The 26773-nt window shown below is 34.5% G+C and overlaps 1 protein-coding gene across 1 annotated transcript in view; it reads left to right on the plus strand.

The window, feature by feature from the left end:
• LOC138694772 (proliferation-associated protein 2G4) overlaps positions 1-19961 on the plus strand; it is a 35213-nt gene extending 15252 nt beyond the window's left edge. The window contains exons 6-9 of the mRNA XM_069818814.1: positions 4702-4923; positions 7325-7550; positions 9891-10018; positions 12200-19961. Coding sequence (XP_069674915.1) covers positions 4702-4923; positions 7325-7550; positions 9891-10018; positions 12200-12307 — 684 coding nt within the window. The 3' untranslated portion in view covers positions 12308-19961. The remainder of the gene's footprint in view (positions 1-4701; positions 4924-7324; positions 7551-9890; positions 10019-12199) is intronic.
• The last annotated feature ends 6812 nt before the right edge of the window (positions 19962-26773 follow it).

Here is a 26773-nt window from a genome sequence, read left to right on the forward strand (position 1 = left end):
GAATGAACCTAATATTGTATCTTTTCTTTTGTGGTCACTTGTTCACGTAAGTAAATTTGAGTTCTGGGTCATTCCACGAGATGAGGGACATAAAGACAAAATTTTATATTTAATTGAAGAAACTGTTCTTTTGCATTAAAAAGTTCTCCAATACATTGACTTCATACAGCACGGTGTAATTTTAATTTTGGCGCCATAATTTGTTTGTTCCCGACAAGCAAAGTCGACATGGCTGCTACAGAGGGATTCTGGTAAGATTACGTCATTTGATTTTAGGACATAGCTATCAGAATATTAAGTTCCATGAAGTTAGTGCTATATTACCTTTGAAAGTAATTGTTTCAGTGCCTGTATGTAGTAACAATGAGTGGAAATATAATCTATTAAAGTAGTTATCCACTGTTAAAAGAAATATTATGTTATGTAACGTTTGTTACAAAAATATTAATTTTATTTCATAATTAGAAAACTGTTTTCTATTTTAGAATGAAACTTTGTACTTTCTTACTTCCTCATGTAAGCTACATAAATACTAGACATTCTGATTTTTCAAACAATAATTATATAAATTCTGTGTAACAAACGTTACATTAAATAGTAACAAACGTTACATATCAATGTGGTAACGTTTGTTACATAAAAAATAATAAGATAATCAGATGTAATACATGAAATTATCGATTAATGGCCTATGTTTGGTAGGCCTATATTTAAAATAAGATGTGTTTTGGTATGTTTTCATGTTTGACAGGCCATATATGCATTTCAGTATGAAAAAAACTCCAAAATCTGTTGCTGAGAGAATGCGTGCGTACAGAGCTAGAATGGACACAGAAAAAACTCAAGAGAGACTAGAAAAGTGTCGTAATATTATGAGGAAACTTAGGAAAAAGCCAAAATCAAAATCGGAAAAATCTGCAGAAAGAGAAGCCACTAGGAAGCGAGTACAAGAATATCGTAGAAGACAAAAAGCAAGAGTTTTAAGTTCATGTATTTTGAAAGACTGTTCTTCAGGAAGTCCTCCTTATAAGAGTGCAAATTCTTTTGGAAAGGCTATAAAAAGAGCACAAAGAAACCTTCCAAGGAGCCCTCGAAAACAAACAGCCGTAGTAAGAAAGCTTGCCAAATCATTTAATCTATTAGTACAGCCAGCAAAACATTCCACATCTTCTACATTGTCTATTACTGCAGATACTATGCAAATGGTGAAGGATTTTTATGAATGTGACGATGTTTCCAGCCAACTCCCTGGAGAAAAAGATTTTATTATAATACGTGAGGATGGAAAGAAAGAATATATACAAAAAAAATGGCTGCTTATGTATCATCTGCGTGAAGTATACACACTTTTTCAAGAGCAGAATCCAAATGTAAAGATTGGTCTTTAAAAATTTTGTGAAATGCGACCGAAACATGTCAGGTTGGTCTCTGATAAGGATCAGATAATGTGCTGCTGCCCTTACTGTGAAAATACGCAGTTAATGATTTCAGCAGCGCCCTGGAAAACAAGTGAAAAACCAAAAATCATAAACCATCCAGGAGCTTCTGAAAGAAACAGCTTGTCAAACTGAAAATAAGAACTGTAAGAAAAGAAGTTGCCAAGAATGTGAAGATATTGAATCCACGCTGATTACAAAAATTGATGATGACTGTGATGAGGTTCACACCAAGCAATGGGAAAGTGGACATCTGGTTCAAAAAGATATGTCTATAAATGAATTCTCCACTTATTTCAAGAATCAGCTAACTCAACTATCTAATCACATATACAATAAAAGAAGGCAATGGAAGGAACAGCAGAATCAAAAATCATCACTACAACCAGGACAGCTGATTCTCCTAACAGATTTTGCTGAGAATTATGTAGCAAAATTTCAGAATGAAGTTATGGCAGCACACTGGACACACACATCAGCTGAAACATCAACGACAATCTATACTGCAGTTTGCTATTTCCGAAAATCTTCTACTGATGATGTCACAACAATATGTTTAGCAGTCATTAGTGATACACAGAGTCATGGCACTGCTGAAGTTTCTGCTTTCAATGAAATCCTACTAAACTACCTGTCTACATTAAAGCAGTCTCTATAACTTCAGTTTATCTGTGGACTGATGGTGCTGCACAACATTTTAAAAACCGAAAGGCAATATCATACTTGTGCACATTACCCAAAATTCTAGGATGTAATGTTGAGTGGAACTATAACGAGTCTTACCATGGTAAGAACCCACACAATGGTGTTGGAGCTACCCTTAAACGCAGTGTATGGAAGCGAGTTTTACAAGGAAATGCTATCGTGCAAAATGCTGAGCAATTTTATGACATCACAAAATCTAACATTTACAACATACATTGTTTTTATGACCCTGCTGGTAAAATTTACTCAGTTGCTGCAAAATATGTAGAAGAATGTAAAAGTGCATTGCCAGTGGTAGGAATCCAACAAGCCCGATGTGTGAAAATTGCTGCACCAAACACAGTTGGGCTCTTCTCAAATACTGGAGATGTTGAACCATTTAAGAAACATAAAATAAAAGAAACGCAGGAAGAAACAAGCAGTCCTATGAAATCTACTCATTCCATTGATCATGCCATGAATTCAAAATTTTCAAAACTATCAGTTGGTGACTACATATTGGTTCATTACCCATAAACTGGACAATATTATGTCGGACATATAATCCTTCTCAATTATGTGAGTAATATGTGTAGTGTACAGTTCATGAGAAGAAGAGAAGGAAAGAACACTTACTTTGTGTACCCAACAAATGACGATATAGATGAAATATCCCCAGACCTGGTTTTAAGCACATTGCCTAAACCTAATGAAGTTAGGGGAAAATTTATTTTCAACACAAATTTTACTGTGCTAGTTGAGTAAGAATGTTATTGTACTCTCAAAACTTACCTTTTTTTCAAATTATCACTAGGATGTTCTTTACAAACTGTTCAATTCTGACTTTGTAACGTTTGTTACACTGTTGTAATGTTTGTTACTCTAAGTTTTTAATTATTTTCAAGTAACATACATCTGTAGAATTAAAAACGTTTATGTCATTTAGTTCTGTAATCTTCCTAGATTCAAGCTGTATTTTTTTTATCAGACATAAAATATTGTAAGAACAGAGAATCACAACAGTCTTTCACAACTTAAGAATCCATGTCCTTTGATGTAATGTTTGTTACATTTTTTCGAATTGTAAACCCAAGAACATGCACCATCACAATATTATATTTTTGGTACTATATAATGTTCACACTATCCTCTATTACCAGGTGTGTTCCAAAGCATTGCTCTTGTATACAGTTGACTGCAGAAAAATGTCAAATGTTCAAATCCATGTAAAAGTGTAACGTTTGTTACAATGGAATGACCCTTAACTATAAAAGTGATTAGTGAAATACTGAATCATGGTGGCAAAAGTTTACATAAAATGAAGGGCATTATCAATTGCTGAAGAAATAAATGTTACCAGTGAAGTGGAAAGTTGGCTACATGTAACACACATTGTTAGCAAATAAATTAGGTATACCAATTTTAACTTCAATAATTGTTGTGACCAGCCTCATGGGCTAGTGGTCAGAGCTTCTAACTACAGTTCATGAGGACCCGGGTTCGATTCCCAGTTAGAACATAGGAATTTTTCCTTAAAGGGGAATGTTCCCGTGTTCGTCCATGGTCTGGAAATTAGGTTAGGCTTAGGTTTAAGAACTCTTCTGGCACTTCATAATCATCCTATCATATCATCAGGGCAGCGTAACTCCACCTTCCAGGTGTCTCAACCTCAGAATTGGGTTACAAATAAGCCATTGCCAAGGGAGACCAGAAATGTCAAATGACAACCTGGTGCCTTGGTAAAAAAAAATTCTATTTTACAGCAAAGTAGAAATATCAAATCAAGCAGGGAATAAGTTAAAAACTTAGAAATATGAGAAGATCGAAACAGTGCTTCTAAAATGGTTTTGTCAAAAACATGAAACGCATATTTCTGGTGTGCAGGTCCAGTATTACCTAAAAGAAGCTGAGGGAATAGCTTTAAGACTAAATATTGACTTTAACGCATTGAATGGTTGGATCGAACAGTTCAGGAAATATTGTGATCTGAATTACAGTCCATAATACTTCTGTGTTATGCCCACTGATGTATCATTTTAGATGTTCCCAAATTTTCATTGCACATTTCATTCAGTTTCTATGGTGGTTATAATTCCATTGTAACCTTTGGTTTGCTCTTGTAAGAAGTTCATATGTGCTAGTCCCTTGGAAAGTGTCTTAAGTAAGAACCACTGTATAAACAAAGTAATACATCAGGAAATAGAATTTTGGATAATGCGAAAAAGTTTACGTCCCTAATTAATTAAGAATTTTTAAAATGTTATTTGCATTTTATATTACATTATTGGAACAATGTTTTCAAAGGAAATATATTTATAATATGCTGTCTCTGAGTAGATGGAAAGTGCAAGTGTTGGATATACTAGTGATATTCTATTTTTTGTTACATTAAATACGAGTATTTAATAAATTATTTCGTTTTTGACCTTATTTTGATGTATTCGTATTTTACAACTAAATGATAAGAAAATGTAACGCATGTACAATTCTGTATAAGAGAGAGACTTAATTGTTATGTAAAGTGAGTTGGGAGTGGATTCTGTGACACAAACTGTAATTATGTCTAAACTCTCTTTTATAGACATACGCAGTTACAGATGCAGTTCAGAAAGTGTGTGAGGCATATAAGTGTAAGCCAATTGAAGGAATGTTAAGTCATCAATTAAAACAGTTCAAAATTGATGGTGAGAAGACTATAATTCAAAACCCTAATGATGCACAGAAGAAAGAACATGAGAAGTTCGAATTTGCAACGCATGAGGTCTATGCCATGGATGTTTTGGTTAGCACAGGTGAAGGAGTGGTAAGTTTATTAGTATTTTAATTTTAAAGACAATATTCTTTAATGCGAATCTAAAAACATTTGAAGGGTACAGGGAAAGAACGAGCTACAGCCACTTTTTTTTTTAAACTGAGTTATAGGCCTACATGTTTTGTGGAGTAGGATTCCATGTAGTTTAATCCTATGAATAAAACACTGTGATAAACTGAACATTCTAAGTGCTATGATAGATTTTAGATTTGACTTACAAGGAAAGCATATGCTAAAGACAGACTTCAGATAGCTCTCCTGAACAGTTTGCTAAAGTGGACTAAGCTTGTTCTTTCCCTGTACCCTTCATTTGGTTTGGTATATAAAGTGTTCATAATCTTTGAGCTTCATATGTTCTTTATTTGTGATATTTACAAAGACATATTGTTCTTCATTTATTCAAATTCTTTTTATTAAACACAGTGTGACAAAAATTGTGTAGTATTGTAATGGAGAGGGGTTAGCATAGTAGCATGTAGAACAACATGAACTTAATAGTTTATTTCGAATGTTTACAAATTTCCAAGGGATTGTGTGCTTGTAGCATGTAGCAACTCATGTGTTGTTTTTATGGCTTTCTTTTATACACAATTTTTCATTTATAACTCATTTACAATATGTATGGACCAGACGTCAACAAAGATGATATAACTAAAAAGACATGAGCAAAGCATAGTTTATGCTGACCTACCCTATTGTCAAAACAGTCTGTAGTTGGAAATGGAATGTGTTATCCATAGTCAACAAGTTATCTTGTAAATTGTTCTGGCTCAGCAAAGGTCAGTTGACTGTCAATGGAGAGCCAGAAGATATCATTACATGGATGTGGAATGTTTGGTCTGTTCATATTGTGAAGTTTAATATGTATTTGAGAGTTTTACATTATTTCGTAGTTAAGTTGTAAACATCCTGTAAAGTTTATTCTTTCATATTAAATTGCACGTAATTTCTCATCCTTTGTACATAAATTTGACGTTGTAGCAACCTGCATTTGTTTAGTCCATTTCTTTAGAGATTATACAATTATTCCTGGTAGCTATGAAATTTTCATTTGTTGTATTTCATGTACCCAAATTTATTTTATTCTGTCTTGTCATTCAGGTCAAATATTTTCATTTCCCGAATAGCTGTATTTCTTTTGTTACCATTTTTAGCACATAAGCCCAGGAGTATTCAGAGAAAGACTGCAAGTCCTAAGGGAGTTCAGTTTGTAAACAATGGCATGAATTTATTCTCATTTTTGTACATCAATGCAAGTAAAGTTTAGCAACTGTAGTTTCTTTAGAAATGGAAAATGGGTACTCTAAAGAGAATATACGAACACAGTTCCAAGAGAAGGGTATACTTCGCATAATCAAATGAAAATGTATTCTTAATTCTTATTATGTATCAAAATAAAGCCTATTTCTTAGTATATATTTTTTTAATCTAAGCCAACTCTTAAGGATTAATCTTTACATGATACTAGCTTCTAAATGCACCCTATATTAAAAAAAATTGTCATTCATGTGAGATGGTCTCACTTGTCACTTTTTTGTCAGATGAAAATAGTTTCCTTGAAAGATGTTTCTTCAGTTTCCCAAATAGATGGAAATCAGAGAAAGCAAAGTAGAGAATGTTGCTCCAGAATTTTCCAACTCATTCTCTGTTCTTAATTTGTTATCCCAATAGTATGTCATGCAAAACCATAACACCCTGGGATAGTTTCCTAACATGTTTTCATTAGAGATCTTCCTGTAATTTGCGCAACGTTTTAGTGGAATGGTCAGCATTAATTGTTTTTATGAATGAAATCAACCAGTGAGAGATCCATCTTGTTCTACATTTTTGTTGCTATCACTTTATGGAAAAAAATGTGCATAAGTAGGAAAAAAATGTCACATTATGCCATCCCTTCCCTTTAAAGAGATACACCTTTCTTTGAACTATTTCTCTTATAGAAGTACCTGGTTTTGCATTATGGAGACTGCATATTGGGGGCTGAATTAAAAAAAAACGCACACACACAACCCCCCCCCCCTCTCCTCTTATAGAACACAGTGCAATCAATCCCTAATCCCTTTATCTATTTCAGTCAGATTGAGCATTTGAACTATACCGCAATATTTCTTGAATGCGAGTTTATGGTGGAATGTGATCTGCATCGTGGTTCACACATGTCTGCTTGAGAGCATTAGAGAGCCTTACTTTTGGAACTGCCTTCATAATACAGTATACAGTAAAATGTTAATGGATGCCTTTTAATAACAAATATGAAACTCCTCAGGAGAAATCTATTTCGTTTTTCAAAAATCTCAACAGAAGTTTAATTCTTAAAAGATGTTAGTCATTGAGAATTTTAATTGTATCTCTTCATTAAAGTTACGTAGTGTATAATAGCTATTTATTGCAGGGACGTGAACTAGATACTCGGGTGACCATCTATAAGAAGACAGATGAGACATACCAATTGAAATTGAAGGCTTCAAGAATGTTTTACAGTGAAGTAACTCATAAGCATGGTTCCATGCCATTCAATCTCCGTGGTTTTGAGAATGCAAAGAAGGCCAAGATGGCGGTAGTGGAATGTGTAAATCATAAGTTGATTGAACCTTTTCAAGTACTATATGAGAAACCTGGTATGTTGAAATTGTGATATAAGTATTTGAATAACTTACCACTTGAATTGTAATTTGTAGAGAAGATTGTTGTTTGTATTTTTTTAGCTATAATTAGTACTTATATGCCTATTATTGCATGCATAAAATATTTTACAAATGATAGAATTCTTACGCACTTTTGCTCTCACACACACACACACACACACAAAACAATTGCATTGCCCGTACATTAAAATGAAAAATGGGTTGGAAAGTGTTACATCATCAAGTAAATAAGAAAAAGACTACAATTCACATCTCCATCTGGAGCACAGGTTCTCAGCAAGTCTTTTCCGGCCATTCTGCTTTTTGCCATGAGACGTAAATTACTCCAACAACTGCGACCTTCAATCTCCTTCAAGACAATGCACCTCCATGTCATCCTAGGTCTCCCTTCATCCTCTCTGCCATTGCAGATTCCATTGGCAGTCTTCTCTTTTAGTGTTCATTATCACTTACATGGTGTGTGGCCTACTCATCCATATTTGCGTCTTTAGATTTGGATATAATCAAATTACAATTAAAATTGAAAATTGTATCACTGAATGAGCAGTAACAAATAGAGGAAGGAGTAAGACAGTGATGTGGCTTAACTCTCTTTCTATTTATAATTTATTTTAACGAGTTTATAAAACATTGGTGACAGGGTCCCGTGCTGGAATAAATATCAATGATGTTAAATGCTTACATTCTTTACTATATATAGTATATGCAGATGTAGTATTTAATTGCAAGAACTGAAGATGAGTTACAAAAGCCTCAAATTTTAATATGAAATTATCTTCACACAAAAAAGAATAAAGGCATTTCGAGGTCAAGAGAACATTACAAGCAAATTCTGTATTGAAGATATAATGATAGAACAGGTTAATTTATTTTATTATTTAGATTGCACATTATTATATGCAGAAGAAATAAATATGGCTTTAAAATTATATAAATTTATCAAAATCAGTGGAGCAATGAGTAAAGTTTTTAGACCTTCACAGGTTCATAAACATACTAAGCTGGAAGTTTATAAAATTTTAGCTCGACTAGTCCTAGCCTATGGGAGTGAAATATAGATTGTAAGAAAGCAGACGAAAAACGACTCACAACATCCGAAGTGAAGTGGACAGCGGGATACACACTACTGGACTACCACAGAAATGACAACATATTGGACGAACTGAAAGTTGAACCCATCCTGGAATGCATCCATAAATACAGAAGCCAATGGAAACTACATGTAGACAGAATGAACACCAGTAGAATACAAAAACTAATCCTATCATACAACCTAAAATATCACAGAAACATAGGTAGAGTAAAGAAAAGGATGGTTAGAGACTGTAACAGGCCACTAGGTCTTATACTTGTCTGTGAATGGTTGATGATGATATTAACACTAGAAAGATGGCATGAGTCAAATTGGCAAGAAAAGTATGTAACTGCAAAGCAAACTCGTTTATATTTTGTGACTTTATTCGTTTTCATATTTTATTTTATTTCAAACTGCATTAACACCATTTTGTTTGGAGATTTTCACTTTCAGAAAAGCATTTAATGTTAAGCATTTAGTATATCTTCTTCTAGATTCATGATTTGGTTATAAGAATGAGAAACTTTGAAACATATTGAAGTCGGAAGAATAAAACAGATGTACTGGGTTTAGTAACGAAACGTATTTTTCTTTCGTCAAGTTCTCCAAGTAATATAGAACTACTGTATTTAAGAGCATGTCATCAGATTGTGTGATATTCTGAGAGTACGTTTCATTGTAGATAGTCTGTTATCAGGTCTTTGTATCCCTTTGTATGTTATGAATTTGAGGGTGTTCAGTCAGAAGACTAGCAGATTTACTGATTCCCCCCAAGAGTAATATAGAATTATTTAAGAACATACCATCAGGTTGTGTTTTTTTCTGAGTATATTTCATTGTAGATGCTATGTTGTCAGGTTTTTGTATCTCGTGAATTTGAGGGTGTTCAATCAGTTTTAATTGTGATGAACTCCACGTGTTTAATACTACTAAATTTCTTTCATATACTTATTCTATTACAATATAGTATAAATAAATCCAGTATAATATAAATTCACACAAATGAAATTATTTGAAATTTTTATTGGTGTGGCGTGATACTGAATTTGGGACTGTAAAATTAGTAATCTGTTATTATGATTTGTTTCGTTTGAAGCAATAAGAGTAGTTTCATCAGTAAAATTAACACTTCTTATTATCATTAGCATTTTCTTTATAATGTGTAATATTAACAAATTTCCTTAGTGTTTTGCAAATAAAACTCAGTTTTATATTGACATATCTATTATTTTTTTCAGGTGAATTGGTGGCTCACTTCAAATTTACAGTTTTACTGATGCCTAATGGTCCACATAAGATTACAGGCCTTCCATTTGAACCGGAACTTTATCAATCTGAGCATAGTATCAGTGATCCTGAATTAAAGGTTTGTAATTTTGGCAATTTTTTTCGTACCATGTACAAGATGCAGTCCAAAATTAACGCATCAAAACTCTCAATGTATGTATGCATACAAAGAAATTTTATATCAATACAATACAATACATAACCTCACTTTTCTACATAATATCTCTGCTAGTCTATGACAATTATCAGTACTTTACATCGCAGGTTTTATAAGAATTTTGAGGAATGTGTTTTGAGACATTGATATACTGCAGATTCCAAGGTAAATCTCGATTTGAATTGTGTTCCTCGAAGTGCAAGAGTAAGTTCTGGTAAATGTGGGGAATATCTTAATGGGCTCGACTCTTGTTTTGATAGAGGATGGTCTCTCCCTCACACCTTTTTTGGAGGCACAAAATTGTGTAAGACATTTCAGTGAAAGTGTAACCCTTTGAAACAGGATATGCTGGCATAAGTCTTCATTTGCATAGAAATATGCTTATACAGATTCGTGAACATGAAATTTTTTTGTTAGTGGTGACTATTTTCACTGTTTCAATTGTCTATTAATAGAAATTGAAGATCGGGCTCCATGTCTCGTCCGTCATAAACATTCTTTCCAAAATTAATGCCTCTGAGTTGTGTCTGGTCAGCAGTCCTTCACAACATGATAGAGCTGAGACGAGATGTTATGGCACCAACCTGCTCGAAGTTTTAAATTACCGCCCAGCAGGTTAGAGGAGTGGGGGTTGTTTGGGTTACGGTTCTCAAGCTCAGAGCGGCAGGCATATCCTTTTCATGTCTTTCTAAAAACATTCGGCTTACCTTAGTATCACCACTTTCCTACTCAAGAGTCCGAAGGTACCTAATGGAATTACGCCCGCTCTTCCATCTTTATATTTTTATTCTCTGTCCGAATCAGATGACTGATCTGTTCTGGAATCAGATGTCCCTAAGTTTATGGAAGTGTTCTCCAAAATACTGTCCATCACATGCTCACTTTCAATGTAATTGTTCTCTACTTTCTTCACATAATCATAAACTGATATCCATTCTTGGAAGAAGTGAGTCTGCCTCTGCTTATGCGTAGCGTAGAAATTATAACTGAGTCTTCTTATGACTTCCTCATCAAAACTGTCTACAACTGCAACAATCTTCTTCTTCGGCTGTGATTTTTCCGGACTGGAGAAAGATCTGCTGTTCCTGCCTCAATATTTTTCCCTTCTTTCCTGATTCTTATCAAGGTTCGCTTTGAAATACCAGTGGCAGCCAGTTTTCTTGCACACACGCTTTTCAGTGGAATTGGTATTCCATTTACAGCCTCTTCTGACATGAATTTCCATACTTTGTATGCTGTTTCATGTCCTTGACTATGAACTACTCTATGATTTCACACCTTAGACAATGCCATAATGAGGGCGCTCAGAAAGACAATGTTTTCAGTATTAGCAATAGCAGTAGTAGCAGAACGATCTGAACACTCGGAATGCTAGTAACCAACTAACCCAACACCCCTCCAGATGAGTGTGAGGGCGAGTCCAAGCAAACGAACTAAAATGCGTCCCTCGCGCTGGTGCCATAACTTCTCGTCCGGCCTCTATCTGCATTCATTTTTTGCCATCAAGCATTCTTGGTACTCACTGTTGTCATTTTCAAGGTTTTCCTGATGGATTTTGTCTTTTGTTTCATGGTTTCAGGCATATTTAAACACAGATGTCTTCTCTTATTAATTGACAGTCATTCAGAATCAGATTTTCTCTGCATTATTTGTTGAGTTCTGTACAGGATTGTCCCATCCTTGTCATGGCAAGTTAGTAATAGAATATCATTTTTAAACTTTGTCATCCATTTATTGACATTGCTGTACTCCAGTGCATTATGTCCACAGTCTGACAGTAATTCAAAGTGAATATTGGTAAAACTTTCACCTTTTGAAAGCAAAAATGTAATAGTTGCTCACTGTTCTTCACGTATAAAGTCTATAAGAACCAATAGTGAAAACATGTTCCAGAAAATTGGTTCTTAGTTTTACATCCACACGCGAATAGGACAAAGCAAACAGCCACAAGGTTTGCCATGATCTCCCTCGTAAAGTCACAGTCAAATTGTATGTGTTACTTTTGGACCACATCCAATATGTGATTGAGTAGTTTATTTTAAATTTTTCTTACTAATATGCATTTTCAGAATAACCACAAGAAGCATATGTTTTACCTTACAGTCTTTACTTAACACATCAGCTAATCCCAAAACAGCTAAGAAGAAAAAGAAGAAGGCTGAAAAGGCGATAGTGGGAGAGACAACGTTGGAAGTAGAAGGAGAAGCATAACCGAAGCAAGGCGAGGTGCAGGCTCGCCCGCTCGCTCGACTATGAACCTCATTCCCAAACACCTCGACGGTTTGGAAACTGGGACCCATCACAAACAAAACAGACAAACTTGAGAAATAATAGGGAGGGAAGGGAGTAAATTCAAACATAATTTTGTTTCACCAGTTTCAATAATTCGTTTCCAAGTTGTTGAAAGTACTACAAAAGGGAAGGAGTGGGGTTTAGGGGATTGTTTAAAATTTTGAGTCTCTGACCATGACAGATCACAGTGAATTGTAGGGAACAGTGAGACATTGGGTATAAATATGTCTCTTTAGATGTACAGAATAGTGTGAGAAATTTATTTATTCTTCAGTTTAAAAAATGTGTATATGAAAAGTGATGAATTAATAGTGCATTGTGAACCAATTTACGTTAAAAGTAGAATGTTTTACTTTTTAATCTTCAGATGACGAAATGAAACACTTTAAAGAATCATGATGTGTATATTATTGCATGACTATGTATTTATTGGTCTTCCTTGCACTACAGTACACTGTACTTATATTAACTCCATATTCAGTGATAAATTCATTGTATATGAATTCTGTAATGAACTACCTTGTTTTTATTACTTTTGTATTTAGCATATGTTGTGCTGTAATGCAAAGACTTAACATATGTACGTGGCTCACTGTTCTCTTATAAATTTCACAAAATTGTGACTACTACTGTAAATTGAAGAAAGACTTTGCTAAAGAACAGGTTGCAATAGGATGAATATATCTTTGTGTCATGGTGATTTTGTTTTGAGAAGAATTTTCAGGATAATTGTTTTACTTCATAGTGTTCAGTCTAATGCATAATAATGGAAATAGACAAGTAATAAAATTTTAATATTAAATTGTCATACTTTGACGACCCTCTAAAAACAAAAGTTTTACTTGTGGAGTTGTACAAATGTCTGTTTCTACACTAGTTTATTAGTTTTTAAGTAGAGAAGTGAAATTTAAGAAGAAGTCGATTTGTAATATTTGTAACACTAAATGAAATTCTGTTGTCCCCACAAAAGAAGAACGTTCTTTGGTATTTTTTGGCAGCTTCAGATTGGGTGGTGATTGTTCCTGCAACCTTAGGATGGAAACAAATGTTGCATTTAAAACAGTTTACTTTTACTTAATTCCCCCATTCCCCCGAATATTTAGTTTAGATTTAGTTTTAGATTTCTCAGTGCATGAGTGAAAAACACTGTCTGTACTTCGGTGCACTACAAAAGACCTGTATTGAAATATAGGCATTTTTTAAAACAAGTGCAAGATACATACTCTAGTACATATGAATGAGGAAAATAAGAATGGATTGAAAGAAACAGTTATGTGGAAATTATTACCTATTTTTTGTGTGTATTTTTATCATCGCAATTTTTTCATTGCTTAAAGCCCTTTTCCACAAGAAAACTCTCGATATACTGCATATTAATGCACAATAATCAATGCATAAAACGTTGGATTAGTACACATTCATGTGTGCAAGTACATAGGTTTTGTATGAGAAATAGTAGGCAGTAGAAGATCCCCTGCACATTGCCCATATTATTCGGTAAAATCACTTTAAGAGAATAATATCCAGAATTTCCATGGGAGTGTGTTCTGTTTGTTTTTAAATACAATTAATTTTATTTTATATATATTTTTTTTACATATTTTTTTAGCATGTTCTATACAATTTCATCTTGCATGCAATAGAATACACGTATACGTGGCATGTTCATTGCATTATGTTCAAAGCTCTGTATAGTTCCATCTCCACCCCTCCACAAGTAGGTAGGTAATTGAGTACTCTTTTGACTGTTGCAATGAATATTATAACGGTTTTTTCTGCACTAGATGTTTTGCCTTTAAAGACTGATTCACTATACGTAAAACTTAACAATTGGTTAAATTTTTCAACATTACTTACTTTCACTGCCGTGTCTTAATAATGACTAATGTGTATCAAATCATAGAGCCTGGATAAAAGTAAAGCAGTAGAAACTCTTACAAATTCCAATCTGTATTTTGAGCAGTCTCGAATTCTTATATTAGTATAGAGAGCATTTGATTTATTTTGGAAAAGTAACAGAAATAATACAATGAAACCTGAATTGTACATTTTCCAAAACATGTAATACAAAAAAACATGCAACTCTATGTGACCACTTGCTGAGCTTAAGTGCTGTTACTATATTTGTCAGATAACAAGACTCACTAAAAAATGGGGTGCTTTGTTGTAACTGCCAGAAGCTGAAATTTCAAGTGGAATTTTCATTGGTCAATGTCTGCTGGCCTGTGTTTATGTAGTAATCTGCACAATATTCATCTGGTTTTCGCTAAGTTATTGTAAGTGAATTCAGCATGGTACTGCTTGAAGACAGTGATGACTTGGTGTTTGATTAAGTAGAGATTTCAAGAAATGGTTTACCTAGGTCTAAAGACGATTGTCTTGATTTTGATGATGGAGATTACAACTTAATGAACTTATACTTTTTTTTTTTTTTTTGGTACAGTTTTTTACGTATCAGTTCCTTGAAAATTACTTCAGTTTTCTTTTCCAGTAAATGTGTGTGTAAATGTAATGGAATTATTTTAACTCGTGGAAATAGGTATGATAAATTGATACGCGTATGTGTCTTATATTTTTTATTTTTATTTTATTGGGTTATTTTACGACGCTCTATCAACATCTAGGTTATTTAGCGTCTGAATGATATGAAGGTGATAATGCCGGTGAAATGAGTCCGGAGTCCAACACCGAAAGTTACCCAGCATTTGCTTGTATTGGGTTGAGGGAAAACCCCGGAAAAAATCTCAACCAGATAACTTACCCCGACCGGGATTCGAACCCGGGCCACCTGGTTTCGCGGCCAGACGCGCTGACCGTTACTCCACAGGTGTGGACTGTGTCTTATAGATTGTCATATATGGTAGTTGGATTGCACCACTTAAGTTAGGAATAAGGTAATTCTTTCAATTAGAGACTATGAGGCACTTTGTATAGGGTCCTCGTATGTCGTGTAAAATACAAGAATGTTTCTTTTTTCGCTAATGTATCCCATTTGTCAGAACATGTTTTTGTCCCATATTTAAAATTAGTAACTGAAAAAAACAAAACTGTGAATATCAACTGCTATTTTATTATAAATATCAGTCTCCAGACAGTTGGTGACATTGGAATAAACTACAATTGGAGGTGATATTGAATGTATACAAGGGTCGTTTCATAACTCATGGCAACTGTGTTATATCAGCTGATAAAGCTGCAGCAATGGAAATTCATTACATGAGTTTGAAGGTCACAGGAATGTGCTTTGCAGTGCTAGCACCAAATGGAACCAGGACATAGAAGCTAACAGGCAGGGAGAAATTGTAAGATGCGTAAATAGAAATAATTGTTTTATTATACACAGAAGGAAACAAAGTGCATTACACACATCTGACATCCTTCAAAATAGTCCCCCAAGGCTTCCACACATCTTTGCCAATGATGGGGAAGGCTGTGTGTGATTCATCAGTGTATACCACCTGTTGTCAAAAATTATGTTAAGATGTCCGCCTTGTTTGCAAAGCACTTCCAACACAGTGGCTTTGTCAATTGTGGAATACGATCATGGTCACATAGACTGAGATTAAGCAAGTAGGAAGGACCTCCCACCCCACTGCCATAAAAGATCCCTGACACAAGCTGCAGCATTATCATGGAGGGGTATGGCACTGCCCAGCAGTGCTGGACGTCTGTGATGCAGATGGTACAGCAGAAGTGTCAAAATGATCATGACCATCGTTCAACTTTATTTACATCGATACTGAACATAAAAGTCAACAGACCAGATGGAAGTAAACAAACTTGCCAACCTCAGGTAGTAATCAAATTGGATTAATGCATGATACCGAGCTCAGAGAATAAACAAAGTGCGTCAAAGAATGATACTGCATTGACGGAATAAACAAAATGGATAGTAGTATTAAACCTCTCTTACACTGAAACGAAGCATCCAAGCCTAAGAGTTTCCAAATGAAAAGTGTTTGAAAGAAAGAAGGTTATCTATCCCTATCCGATCCAAAAGTTTGTCGGTCTAATTTAGAAACGCTGTACGTATTCCTGTTATAAATGCAAATGTTGAAAAGTTGTTCTTTTGCATAAACTGACTGTGGACTGATGAGAAAAACAAGTTACATATAAAGACAGTAGGTCTAAAATCAGTGCTTATAGTGAAATCATTTTTAGTGAGGATTGTGTTGCATTTCATGACTTGGCCTTCACAACAACAATTGTTGTTTAGTCAACTGTCCGAAGAAAAGTCTGAACCCCTCAAGTGATACCAACAAGGTACCACTTATGAGGCAACTTGGCCATCAGATAATGGGGTAAGGTGGCCAGTTTTTTTTTTTTTTTTTTTTTTTTTTTTTTCAACAAAAAAATTGTTAACAAGAAATTCAGAAAAGTATTGTACGAGTCACTCTGATTTACATACCATATTTTTAAGTGGATCTATTTTGTAAGAAGTACATTTTCAATCATTTTGTTCAGTTTATTCTTTGAGTACTTTATTTTCAATAATAGTATTTAATTTGTTTTAATCTGTTCAAAGATGATATTGATAAATGTGATGGAAAATATACACCATAGATCAATTTCAAATATGCTGAGGCCCCTTATTTTTTCTGATGTTTCTGGGAACCCTAGCCTTGTGAAATCAGCATGGAGTCTACATCTCCATAATGCGTGATTGATTGATTGATTGATTGATTGATTGATTGATTGATTGATTGCATAGGTATTTCAGGAAAATGTAAGGGACACAAATAAGCATGTGTGAGAAAAACCATAATGTATGTTGTACATGTTGATAATATATGAGGGCGATCCCAGAAATAATGCACGCGCACTCCCTTCTCCATGGAGACGAGTGGTTATGTATTACATCACTAAAGTGAGTCATTCTGAACAAGTCTGTGCAGGTCCAACTCAGTTGCTAACAAATTTTTTTATCTACAAGTTATTGAAATGGATGATGAAAATTGGTTAGATTACATTACTGTCTTAGATCAAAAATCTTTCATTAAAATTGAAACTTTGCATGGATATACATCAACAGAAATTTGAGTTGCTTCGAGAAGTGTGTGGTGACAACACTTGACCGTAGCACCATTTCCTGATGATCTCAATGTTTTAGTGAAGGTCATATTGCTATAGAAGGTAATCAACGCCCCAGAAGACTGAGATCATCTATGTACTTTACTGCAGAGATCAATGTTGCTAGTGCTTTGAAAGAAGACAGACAAATAACTTGTGAAGAGATAGTCCGTGAATGTGATATATCCAGATCATTGATACATTGCATTTTAACCAAGCATTTGCAAAACAGAAAGGTCTCTGCTCGATGAATTCCCCATAAGCTGTATGATAAAAAACACAGAAAAGAAACTGAAAGTCTTTTAGTCTCCCGCTTTCTGCAAGAAGGAGAACAGTTCTTAAGGCGCATTGTTGCTGTAGATGAAATGTGGATTCGTGACTTCGAACATGAATTAAAGTCACAATCAGCTCAATGGAAACATCAGTCTTCATTACATCCTTCAAAATGTCATGCTAATGATCAGTGTGGCATATGATTATCAGAGTGTTACTGCTACTGATCGTATTCCTGTTGGCACATAGTCACTGCAATTACTACTCAGACTTTTAATGTAAGAAAGTATGCTCAAAAATTCGCTAGAATCGATCACAGCTATTGGAGTCTGAAGTTCTTCTCCACTATAATGCAAGACTGCATATCGGAGAGTCTCTGAGGCACGTATTGACTGATTACAATTGGTAAACACTATCTCACTCATCCTACAGTCCTGACATGAGTCCACCTGATTATGACCTTTTCCCCAAACTGAAAAATCCACTTCGAGGTCAGCATTTTGCAACATTCCATGTCCTGAACATAGCTGTGACCCGACACATCCGAAAGTTAAACTTCAAAGAATAATTAAACAGTCATTAAATTCTATGGGGATTATTTTGAAAGATGTTGATGTAAGTAAATTGAAAAATTTAAATGTATGGCAATTAAATAACTCTGTGCATTATTTCTGGGATCACCTACGTATTATATTATGTTCAGACAAATGTTTAGTATGCATACTGTACATATATGAGAATCAGATTTTAAAGGATTAACTCATATTCTCAGTACGTGTATTGTACCAGAATATTTATGTACCATTGTTTAGTTACACATAGATTACAAATGATCAACTCATATTGTAAGACGTTTACATTACGTGCAGTATAACAGAATATTTATATACTAGAAATGTACAGTCGGAACAGATTGGTTAAGGAATTTACAAAATTGACCTACAAGTGGATAATGTACGAATTGGGTTTCATTGTAAATACTTCACCACTTGTCTCCTCTCTTCTCCTAAAGTAAAATTTTATCTTCTTTTGCATGGTTAAATATATATAACATTCCCAGTTATAGGTGTATTTTGTCTGGTGCGTTCTCAATTCTTCAGGTAGCATAATGTATGTGAAAAGCATTTCGTATCTTAAGACGTCTGTTCACATGAAATTATCTTGGCAATTAATGAGAACATTTAAAAAAAATAGAATTTCATCATAAAAATGCATATATGATTAAAACCAATCAATTATTTGCATACCCTTACGATGAAAACTTGCAAAATATTCCATACATTATCTGTATAAGCCATTTAGTATAAATTTGCATCTTCATTTGTTCTAAAGTGGACTTGTGAGAATTTCTAAGGTGGGTACCATGAAACCTCATTTAGCATAAAATTTAACTTTGTAAAAGGAAAGGTAATTAATGTTTGATTTAGGAACCTCAGATGTATTGAAAGACGAAAGTTTTATCTTGAGGTTAAAACAAGAAGCCAGTGCAACAATAATTATGGTAGGTCATGTTACATTGATCTTCATGGTCAGTAAAACCCAAGTCCGAATGTTAAGATGATTATGTAAACACTCAAGTACAGATTTTAGGAACTGAAGTGTAGTTTTTGATAATTCATGACTACACTATACAAGACAGTCTTCATTCTTGCCATGTTAAGTGAAATAGTAAATTAAAAATGTCAAAATGCGAACACATCTAAATTGTTGCGTGATTGCAGTGTTCCCTGGAAACTTACAAATATAAACTGTCATACTGTAAGAACTTTCACTGATCTTGGAATGCATATGAAAATATCAGGGCTTTAAGTACAAACATATTCCATGCTTCCACTTTTAATTTAACAGGTACTATATTTCTCACATTGCCATGTGCTCGTTGCCTCATTTTTAGTTTTTATGAGTTCTGAATACTTCAGTATACAGCTCCAGTAATGTGAACTATACTGAAATTATAACTCCAAAAAGTGCAGGTGGAAGGCCTGAAAAGGCTGTTAAAAAGACTCAAATTAAAAGGGGAGGTTAACCTCAGGGATTGCTCTGATGGAGCTGGGCTGTTTTAGATCAACTTTGAATGTGTAAATATGGCAGTGAATCTCTGGGTTCTATGACATGCAGTTAGTGTATTAGTTCATTTAATTTGGGAGATGTAGAGTTGAATCGTATTCTTTAAGAGACAAAATAAACTGGGACATATCTGTATAAAACCCAAGGAGGAAGGCAGTTTTCATATTGGCTAATCATTCATTATAAAAACAATCCTGTATCTTTCTCCTAAAACTTCAAGATATGTTTGTAACCTTACGTATTTGTTTACTTAAGTGGTCAACATTTATGAGAATCCAGGCTTCTGTGGTTTAGTTTGTGTTTCAAATGGAGATCTATCTACAGCAATTTGGGATTCCTTAATGGTTCTTCTTTTTTTTTTTTTCAGAGAGAGAGAAGTTAAGAGTTTAACATACATTGCAGTTACTGCTTGTAATCTTACAAATATTGCATGCTCACATTCCTATCAAATTGTCATTACCATCTGGTCTATGAAAACTAGCTAGACAGGACAGAAATAACTGGATTGTTAAGACTGTCTTAGCAGTTTCAATTAAGTAGGTTCGGTTCCCCTTGCCAAATGGCAGGTCTTTCCCTGCAAAAATAGCATTCTCTAATCTTTCCTATTTTCTGCCTTCCTCTTTGTCTCCATGTATGATCCATATATATATATATCTTAATGTTTTATCATCATCTGATATCATCTTCTGCCCCGAACTCTTCTCTCATTCACAACTCCTTCCAGTGCATCCTTCAGTAGACAGTTTCTTCTCAGCCAATGACCCAACCAATTCCTGTTTCTCTTTCTGGTCAGTTTCAGCATCATTCTATCTTCACCCACTCTTTCCAACACAGCATTTCTTATTCTGTCCGTCCATCCTTCTTTCTCCATATCCACATTTCAAATGCTCGTAGAGGCTTCTTTTCACTTCATCGTAATGTCCATATTTCTGCTCCATACAATTCCACACTCGACACAAAGTACTTCATTAGTAATGAAGATATATATTTCCTTAAAGACGGAACCAGTAATGAATTTCCTAAATGTGGGAGATTGGTCCCTCCTTTGTGCAATTTAATTTTAAGAATAATAATACCGCAGACTTCATCTAAGTAGCATTATTAATATTGGAGATTTGAACCTGGAAACCAGTTAAAGGCCTTCATATCCTAATAGATCTTCGGACTTTACTAATCATTGCAGTGAAACAAATGTGACATATTTCTGAAGGTAAAAGTATTTTCTACCATAACATCGGGGGATTTTTAAACCAGTAGTAACAATTACTGATAGTCGTCATTAAATGAATAGCAGAGTTCTTAGTAAGATTCATAGCATATTCCTTCCAAAGTTATACAAGTTTTAAGATTCACCTTTAGTATCTTTAGTCAGTCAGTTAAAAAGTCATAGGCCTATGACAATCTTTGACTTCCTAGTGGTGTATTGAGATTTCGTGTGGCAGTTATTCTGTTTCGTTTTAATAGAACTATGTGCAATTTTATAGTTGAACAGAAATTGCGAGTTTTATTATTATTATTATTATCTGGAACATATTCTTCTATACTGTCCATCCATAAACCACAAAAGAAGTAAATTAAAATCATCAACACCAGTTGCAGAAGACACAGCTCTGCAGTATATATTGCATACACCCCAACTCTGGCTACTAGCAACAGGCATCTATAATGAACACCGATCAAAATACCCCTCATTTCTCATGAAAAACAAAAACTGAATAGACTACAGTGGACTATAGTGGACTTTATGTTGTCAGCAAACAGCTGGATACATTAAGAAGATTGATTTATTATTATTATTATTATTATTATTATTATTATTATTATTATTATTATTATTGTCAGATTATCCCTATAACAATTTCTTCAAAGAGTTAATATAAATACGTAAGGTAGTTCACTGTGTGATCTAATTCCTATTCTTTCTCTTTTCAGATGGAAAGTGCGATCATAAAGCCAAATTTGGCATACAATATGTGAAATGATATGAACACACAAAGATTAGATTCATTCATTGCTAGTTTAATTACTGTAAATGTTAGTAATTTTCGGTTGCATTGTAGACAGTGGCCAAGGAGTACAATTTTATTGTTGCATGGAAACTGTGATCGTGGGTTCAAATCCTGTGTAAGGCTTAGATGTTTGTTCATTGTTATTGCGGTGTTACATGCTGTCTGAAGAAAGTCTTTCCATGAATCCATCTTGTGTAGGTGAGGAAAAAGTGACTCGAAGTAAGATCTTGGGTTGAAGGCTGCTAGAAATACCAGTAATATTGAACTATTCTTTGCTGAAATTTAATAAGATAGTATTTTGCACATACGGAATGTGTAGTTTTATGCAATACTTGCACTACTAAAGCATGGGAGTAGTTACAAAAACAATCATCTGTTCAGCTCTTCCATTTTACGGATTGTTATTTGTTTTAGGAATTACTGTTACACAAACATTTATATAAGATTTTACATTGATCTTTTAAATTCAGTGTGTTGGAAGCAAGTAGGCTATGAGTTCTACTCAGAACTCGGGTTATTTAACATTTTAATATCAGGATATCTGTATGTACCTGCAATATAGAATATATAGGACGTCCTTACTATTAAAATCAGACTGGCAAGAGTTAAATCGGGGTGTCTCTGTGTTTAGTGTTAAAATATCAACCTTTTCATTCCTTTTTGATTTCTCCTATTTTAGCATTAAAAACTGGGCCTACGAAAACTACATACTCCATTTGTAAGCATTCTGAAGAAAAACAACAGTCTGCACCAAGAAGCTTCCAAATTATATGACATTTTAAGGATTACGAATAATTAATGGTGGTGCTTCTGTCCTGTGTGCAACTTCAGGTAGGTATTCTTTTACATTTACGTGACATTTGAATGCAGTATAAAAAATTGCCAGGTTTAATGTCTTAATTATGATGTCTCTTATGTACTGGGGATAATCAACCTTTGTTATAAGACAGTGTTTAGAAGATTGTATATATTTAAAAGAAGTGTAAAAAAATTTGCTCAATTTAACATGAAAAGTTATTAGACTACTTTCAGGGAGGAAAAGTGGATTTATGAGACCAATGCCAAATCTTTGTTTCATTTCTCATGTTTTCCCCTATATTATGCCTTCGACAATAAAGTTCTATCTCTATGTGCAAGTTGGGGAACAAGTTGCTATTTCTGGCAATCGTTTTTAGCCATATTTTGACTATAGATTTAATTGTACGCAGAACCTCTTAATGTGAAGTTATCAATTATACTATATGAAATTAGTTTTGCCAAGTTCTTAAAAGTAGGCCTTTATTACGGAGGCTACACTGCAGTGGTAGCTCGTGACCCTATGTTTGTCCAGAGCTAATTTAAAAGAAAATTGACATGCATAAAAATGCTCTTCTGTTCAGCAAACTTCTGGATAACTTTGTTAGAATCATCAGTGGTGAAAATGTAGTTTCTACTATATTCTATGGAAAGCACTAATGCCACATTTAATTTCTCTTATTCCATGTCGTTTCTTAAATATGTTTCCACTCTCTTTAGGCACCTTTCGGATTCAGTTGTTACAACTGGAGAAGTGAGAACTACATTTAATATGTTTATTGTCAATTTTTATGCCTAAGTTGGGGAACAAGTTGCTGTTGCCGACTACCCTTTTTTGGCCATATTTTGAATACAGATTTAATTGTACATAGAACCCGTTAACGTAAAAGTTATCGATAATGTTACAGTAGAACTCTGATTATCCATCACCCTATTAACTGATTCGTGGATTATTCGACTTTCTCTCGCTCTCCTTTTTCCTGCAGAAAAAAACGTGATTTATGGTAGTATGTATTTTTTCTAGGGAGGGTTATTACTAGCCTTTACTGTTACAACTATGTAGCAGGAATACTGCTGCTATCGCCAAGATAAACAGTTACTTGTCTGAGGGGGTGTTTGTCCTAACTAGCAAAATAATCACTACCTGTTTTCAAACAAATGACCCCAACAATTTTTACACAATTGCAAATCCATGCACCATTCAGTCATCCTATCATCCTACTGTTTGAGTAATCGTACTGCATAATTTCTATGCAAGATGTCTTCCACAGGTGTAAAAAAATGTGCTAAAGTAACGAAAAAGTGCAAATAATTCAGCAGTTTGGAAAGGAGAAACTTTTGCTTATCCTGCATCAGAATATATTGTCTTCACAACTGTGCGCTTTTTATTAAAAAAAAAAAAAAAAAGCAATGCAGCCATCACAAAGAGTTTCCTTGCCCCGTTAAAAACTGTCATTTACAAATTAAATTTGAATGAGTGAACTTTTAATCCACTACCGGCACATTAAACACAAGACCACGGAGGAAACTACAAAACGTAAGTATTATGCACTTTCTTTTTGAAAATCTTTTAGGATATGGATTAACTTGACTTTTTTGATTAACCAATTACCATGGGATAATACAATAATACAGGTTCTACTGTATATGACATTACTGTAGTTACATTAGGGTTACAAGGGGTAGTGACGTGCATAACATAACCTCTCCTACCCAACTCCCATCCTCACCTTCTCTTGTGTAACCTGTTTTCCGAAATGAGGGTCTGGAGACCATTTTTACAGTGGTATAACCGTTCTATTTAATACGGAGGAAATGCAGTATTTAAGCAGGTCCAGATGCTTTGAGGTAGCATCACTGGACTTTTGTCACACTGTACTGTCATAGCGTGGATAAGCGTTCCTTGAAGTGGTGTTCGGGAAATGTCTATGGATCTACATATGTAGTCCTCCCAGCTAGGTCCAATGGACTTGCTGACCAAAGCAGGTACGATCCTTCATGCATAATGGGGGTTGAGAGTGGGTGATTTGACTGCCAATTTTCTTAAAAATCTGGTGCCCATGTAAAAAACGTTATCCTCTAGCCAAAATGATCATGATAAAGTGCTCTAAAGCAGGGATGTCGAACAGCGCTCTCGAGCTGTGAACTGCAGAGCCTTCACTCCTCCCTTATCGTGCAACGGTTGAACACAGATAGCAGGCAGTCCGGCCGAATGATCATAAACAAAAGTGAAACTGTGGCGGCTGGTACTTTGATAAGTTTTATACATCTTCCCGATTGATTAGGAACTCAGTTTTGATTTGCACTTGATGAACTCTGATAAACAAAGAATGTAGCCTACATGAGGATGAATTATGATGATAATAATAATAATAATAATAATAGAGTTTCAACTACTTGATCATTCCATGAATGTTGTTCGTGACGGAAATAAGTCATAATAATAATGTTGTTAATATCATGTTTAAAATATCAACTTTGTGTGTATGTGTTGTAGCAGTGGAACTTCAAGTTCAGAAACATAAACTGTTTTGATATATAAAATGAATTACTTTTAGCGTGACTTTAAAGTTGTTCATAGTTTTTGTTACAGATTCAAAAATATCTCCTCCTCGAGTTCGATCCTTTAGTGAAATGACATCTACAAGATCTCCATGAACATTTAAATCTGAATAGACACTCCTTATGAATATACTGTAGCTAGCTGTGCTGTATCTTTCTGGTTGGTACTTTCATCAAGAGTTATAGTTAGTAATAAATGAAAGTTTTCATTCTTGCTATCAGTTGTTCCTCCAAGTTATTCCCCATTTATGATACGCGCTCTGCAACAATATTACGAGACAAACATATAGATTTAAAATCATTAACGTATTCCGGACATATCCCTTGTGCAACAGCTATGAGACAGCCTTTCACAAATTCTCCGTCAGTAAATAGCTTTGAAGCTGTTGCAATAATTTCACAAATTTTGTAGCTAGCACGAACCAAGCTTATTCTACTAACACCCGATGATGATGGAAGGTTTTCTGAATTCAATCTTGATTTTAATTCTTCTACAGCCTTTTCATGAGTGAAACGGGATAACTTTTTTGGTCCATAAGCTTCAGCATGACGTGTAGAATTAAAATGCCTTTTAATATTATGATGTCTAATGTATCCAAGTTCTTTCCTACATATTAAGCAATGTGCCCTTCCATCCTTTAAGACAAATATTTATCTGTCCACTCACTATTGAATCGTTGTTCCACATCCATACCAGCCGCCAGAGTTAATAAACACACTGCGTACAGAACACTGCTACAGCGAGCTGTCGTTTCAGCTCAGCTACAGTAGGAAACAGTATTAATCGTTTCACAGTTTGAGAGCGCTGTTCGACATCCCTGCTCTAAAGTATATAAATATCCCAGAGGTAAAACAGTCCCCAGATTGGATCTCCAGGTGGGGACAACTTTATTGGAAATCTCATGTTAGCTCCAGAATTATTCAATGGAACGCAGGAGGCATGTCACAATCAAAGAAGGTAAAGAGTTAATAAAAGTCTTACAAGATGATGTTGATGTTATAACAATCCAAGAAATTAACCTGCATAACAAATAATATTCTTCGAAATGGGACAATATAACATGCACTTATTGCCTAAATCTCGGCAAATTGCTAGTGGGATTCTAATTAGAATTAAAAAGAACTTTAAAGCTAAAATCTCAGTTTGGAAAAATATGGAAGAACAAGATAAATCCATAGCGGGCCACATGCTGCTCTTGAACTATAATGTTACTATTATGATTCTTGTTTTGAAAATTATTTTTTAATTTCCGTAACAATATGCAAAAATAGGAAAGACTGGAGAATGCTGGGTTTGCAGTGAAAGACTCGCCTTTGGGCAGAACACTATGAATGAATGAATAATATGCAACTGGAGAAAACTTTGGTTATCCTGCATCATTAATGCCAGCGAAGGTGTTCAACTACATTATGTATTTGTTTTCTTTAACATGGAAGTGTCATGTCTTGTGCTTATGTTTGGATGTAATAAAAAAGCCGCGCATTTTGTTAATATTCAATATTGTAAAATGCGTTGCAGCTCTCGACAAATTATTATTTCTCACTTTTGGCTCTCCTCTAACTTCTATCGAGTACCAGCGCCTCATACCATTTTGCCGAGGTTCAAAGA

Source organism: Periplaneta americana, chromosome 2 (assembly GCF_040183065.1).
Source record: "Periplaneta americana isolate PAMFEO1 chromosome 2, P.americana_PAMFEO1_priV1, whole genome shotgun sequence".
Lineage (NCBI taxonomy): Eukaryota > Metazoa > Arthropoda > Insecta > Blattodea > Blattidae > Periplaneta > Periplaneta americana.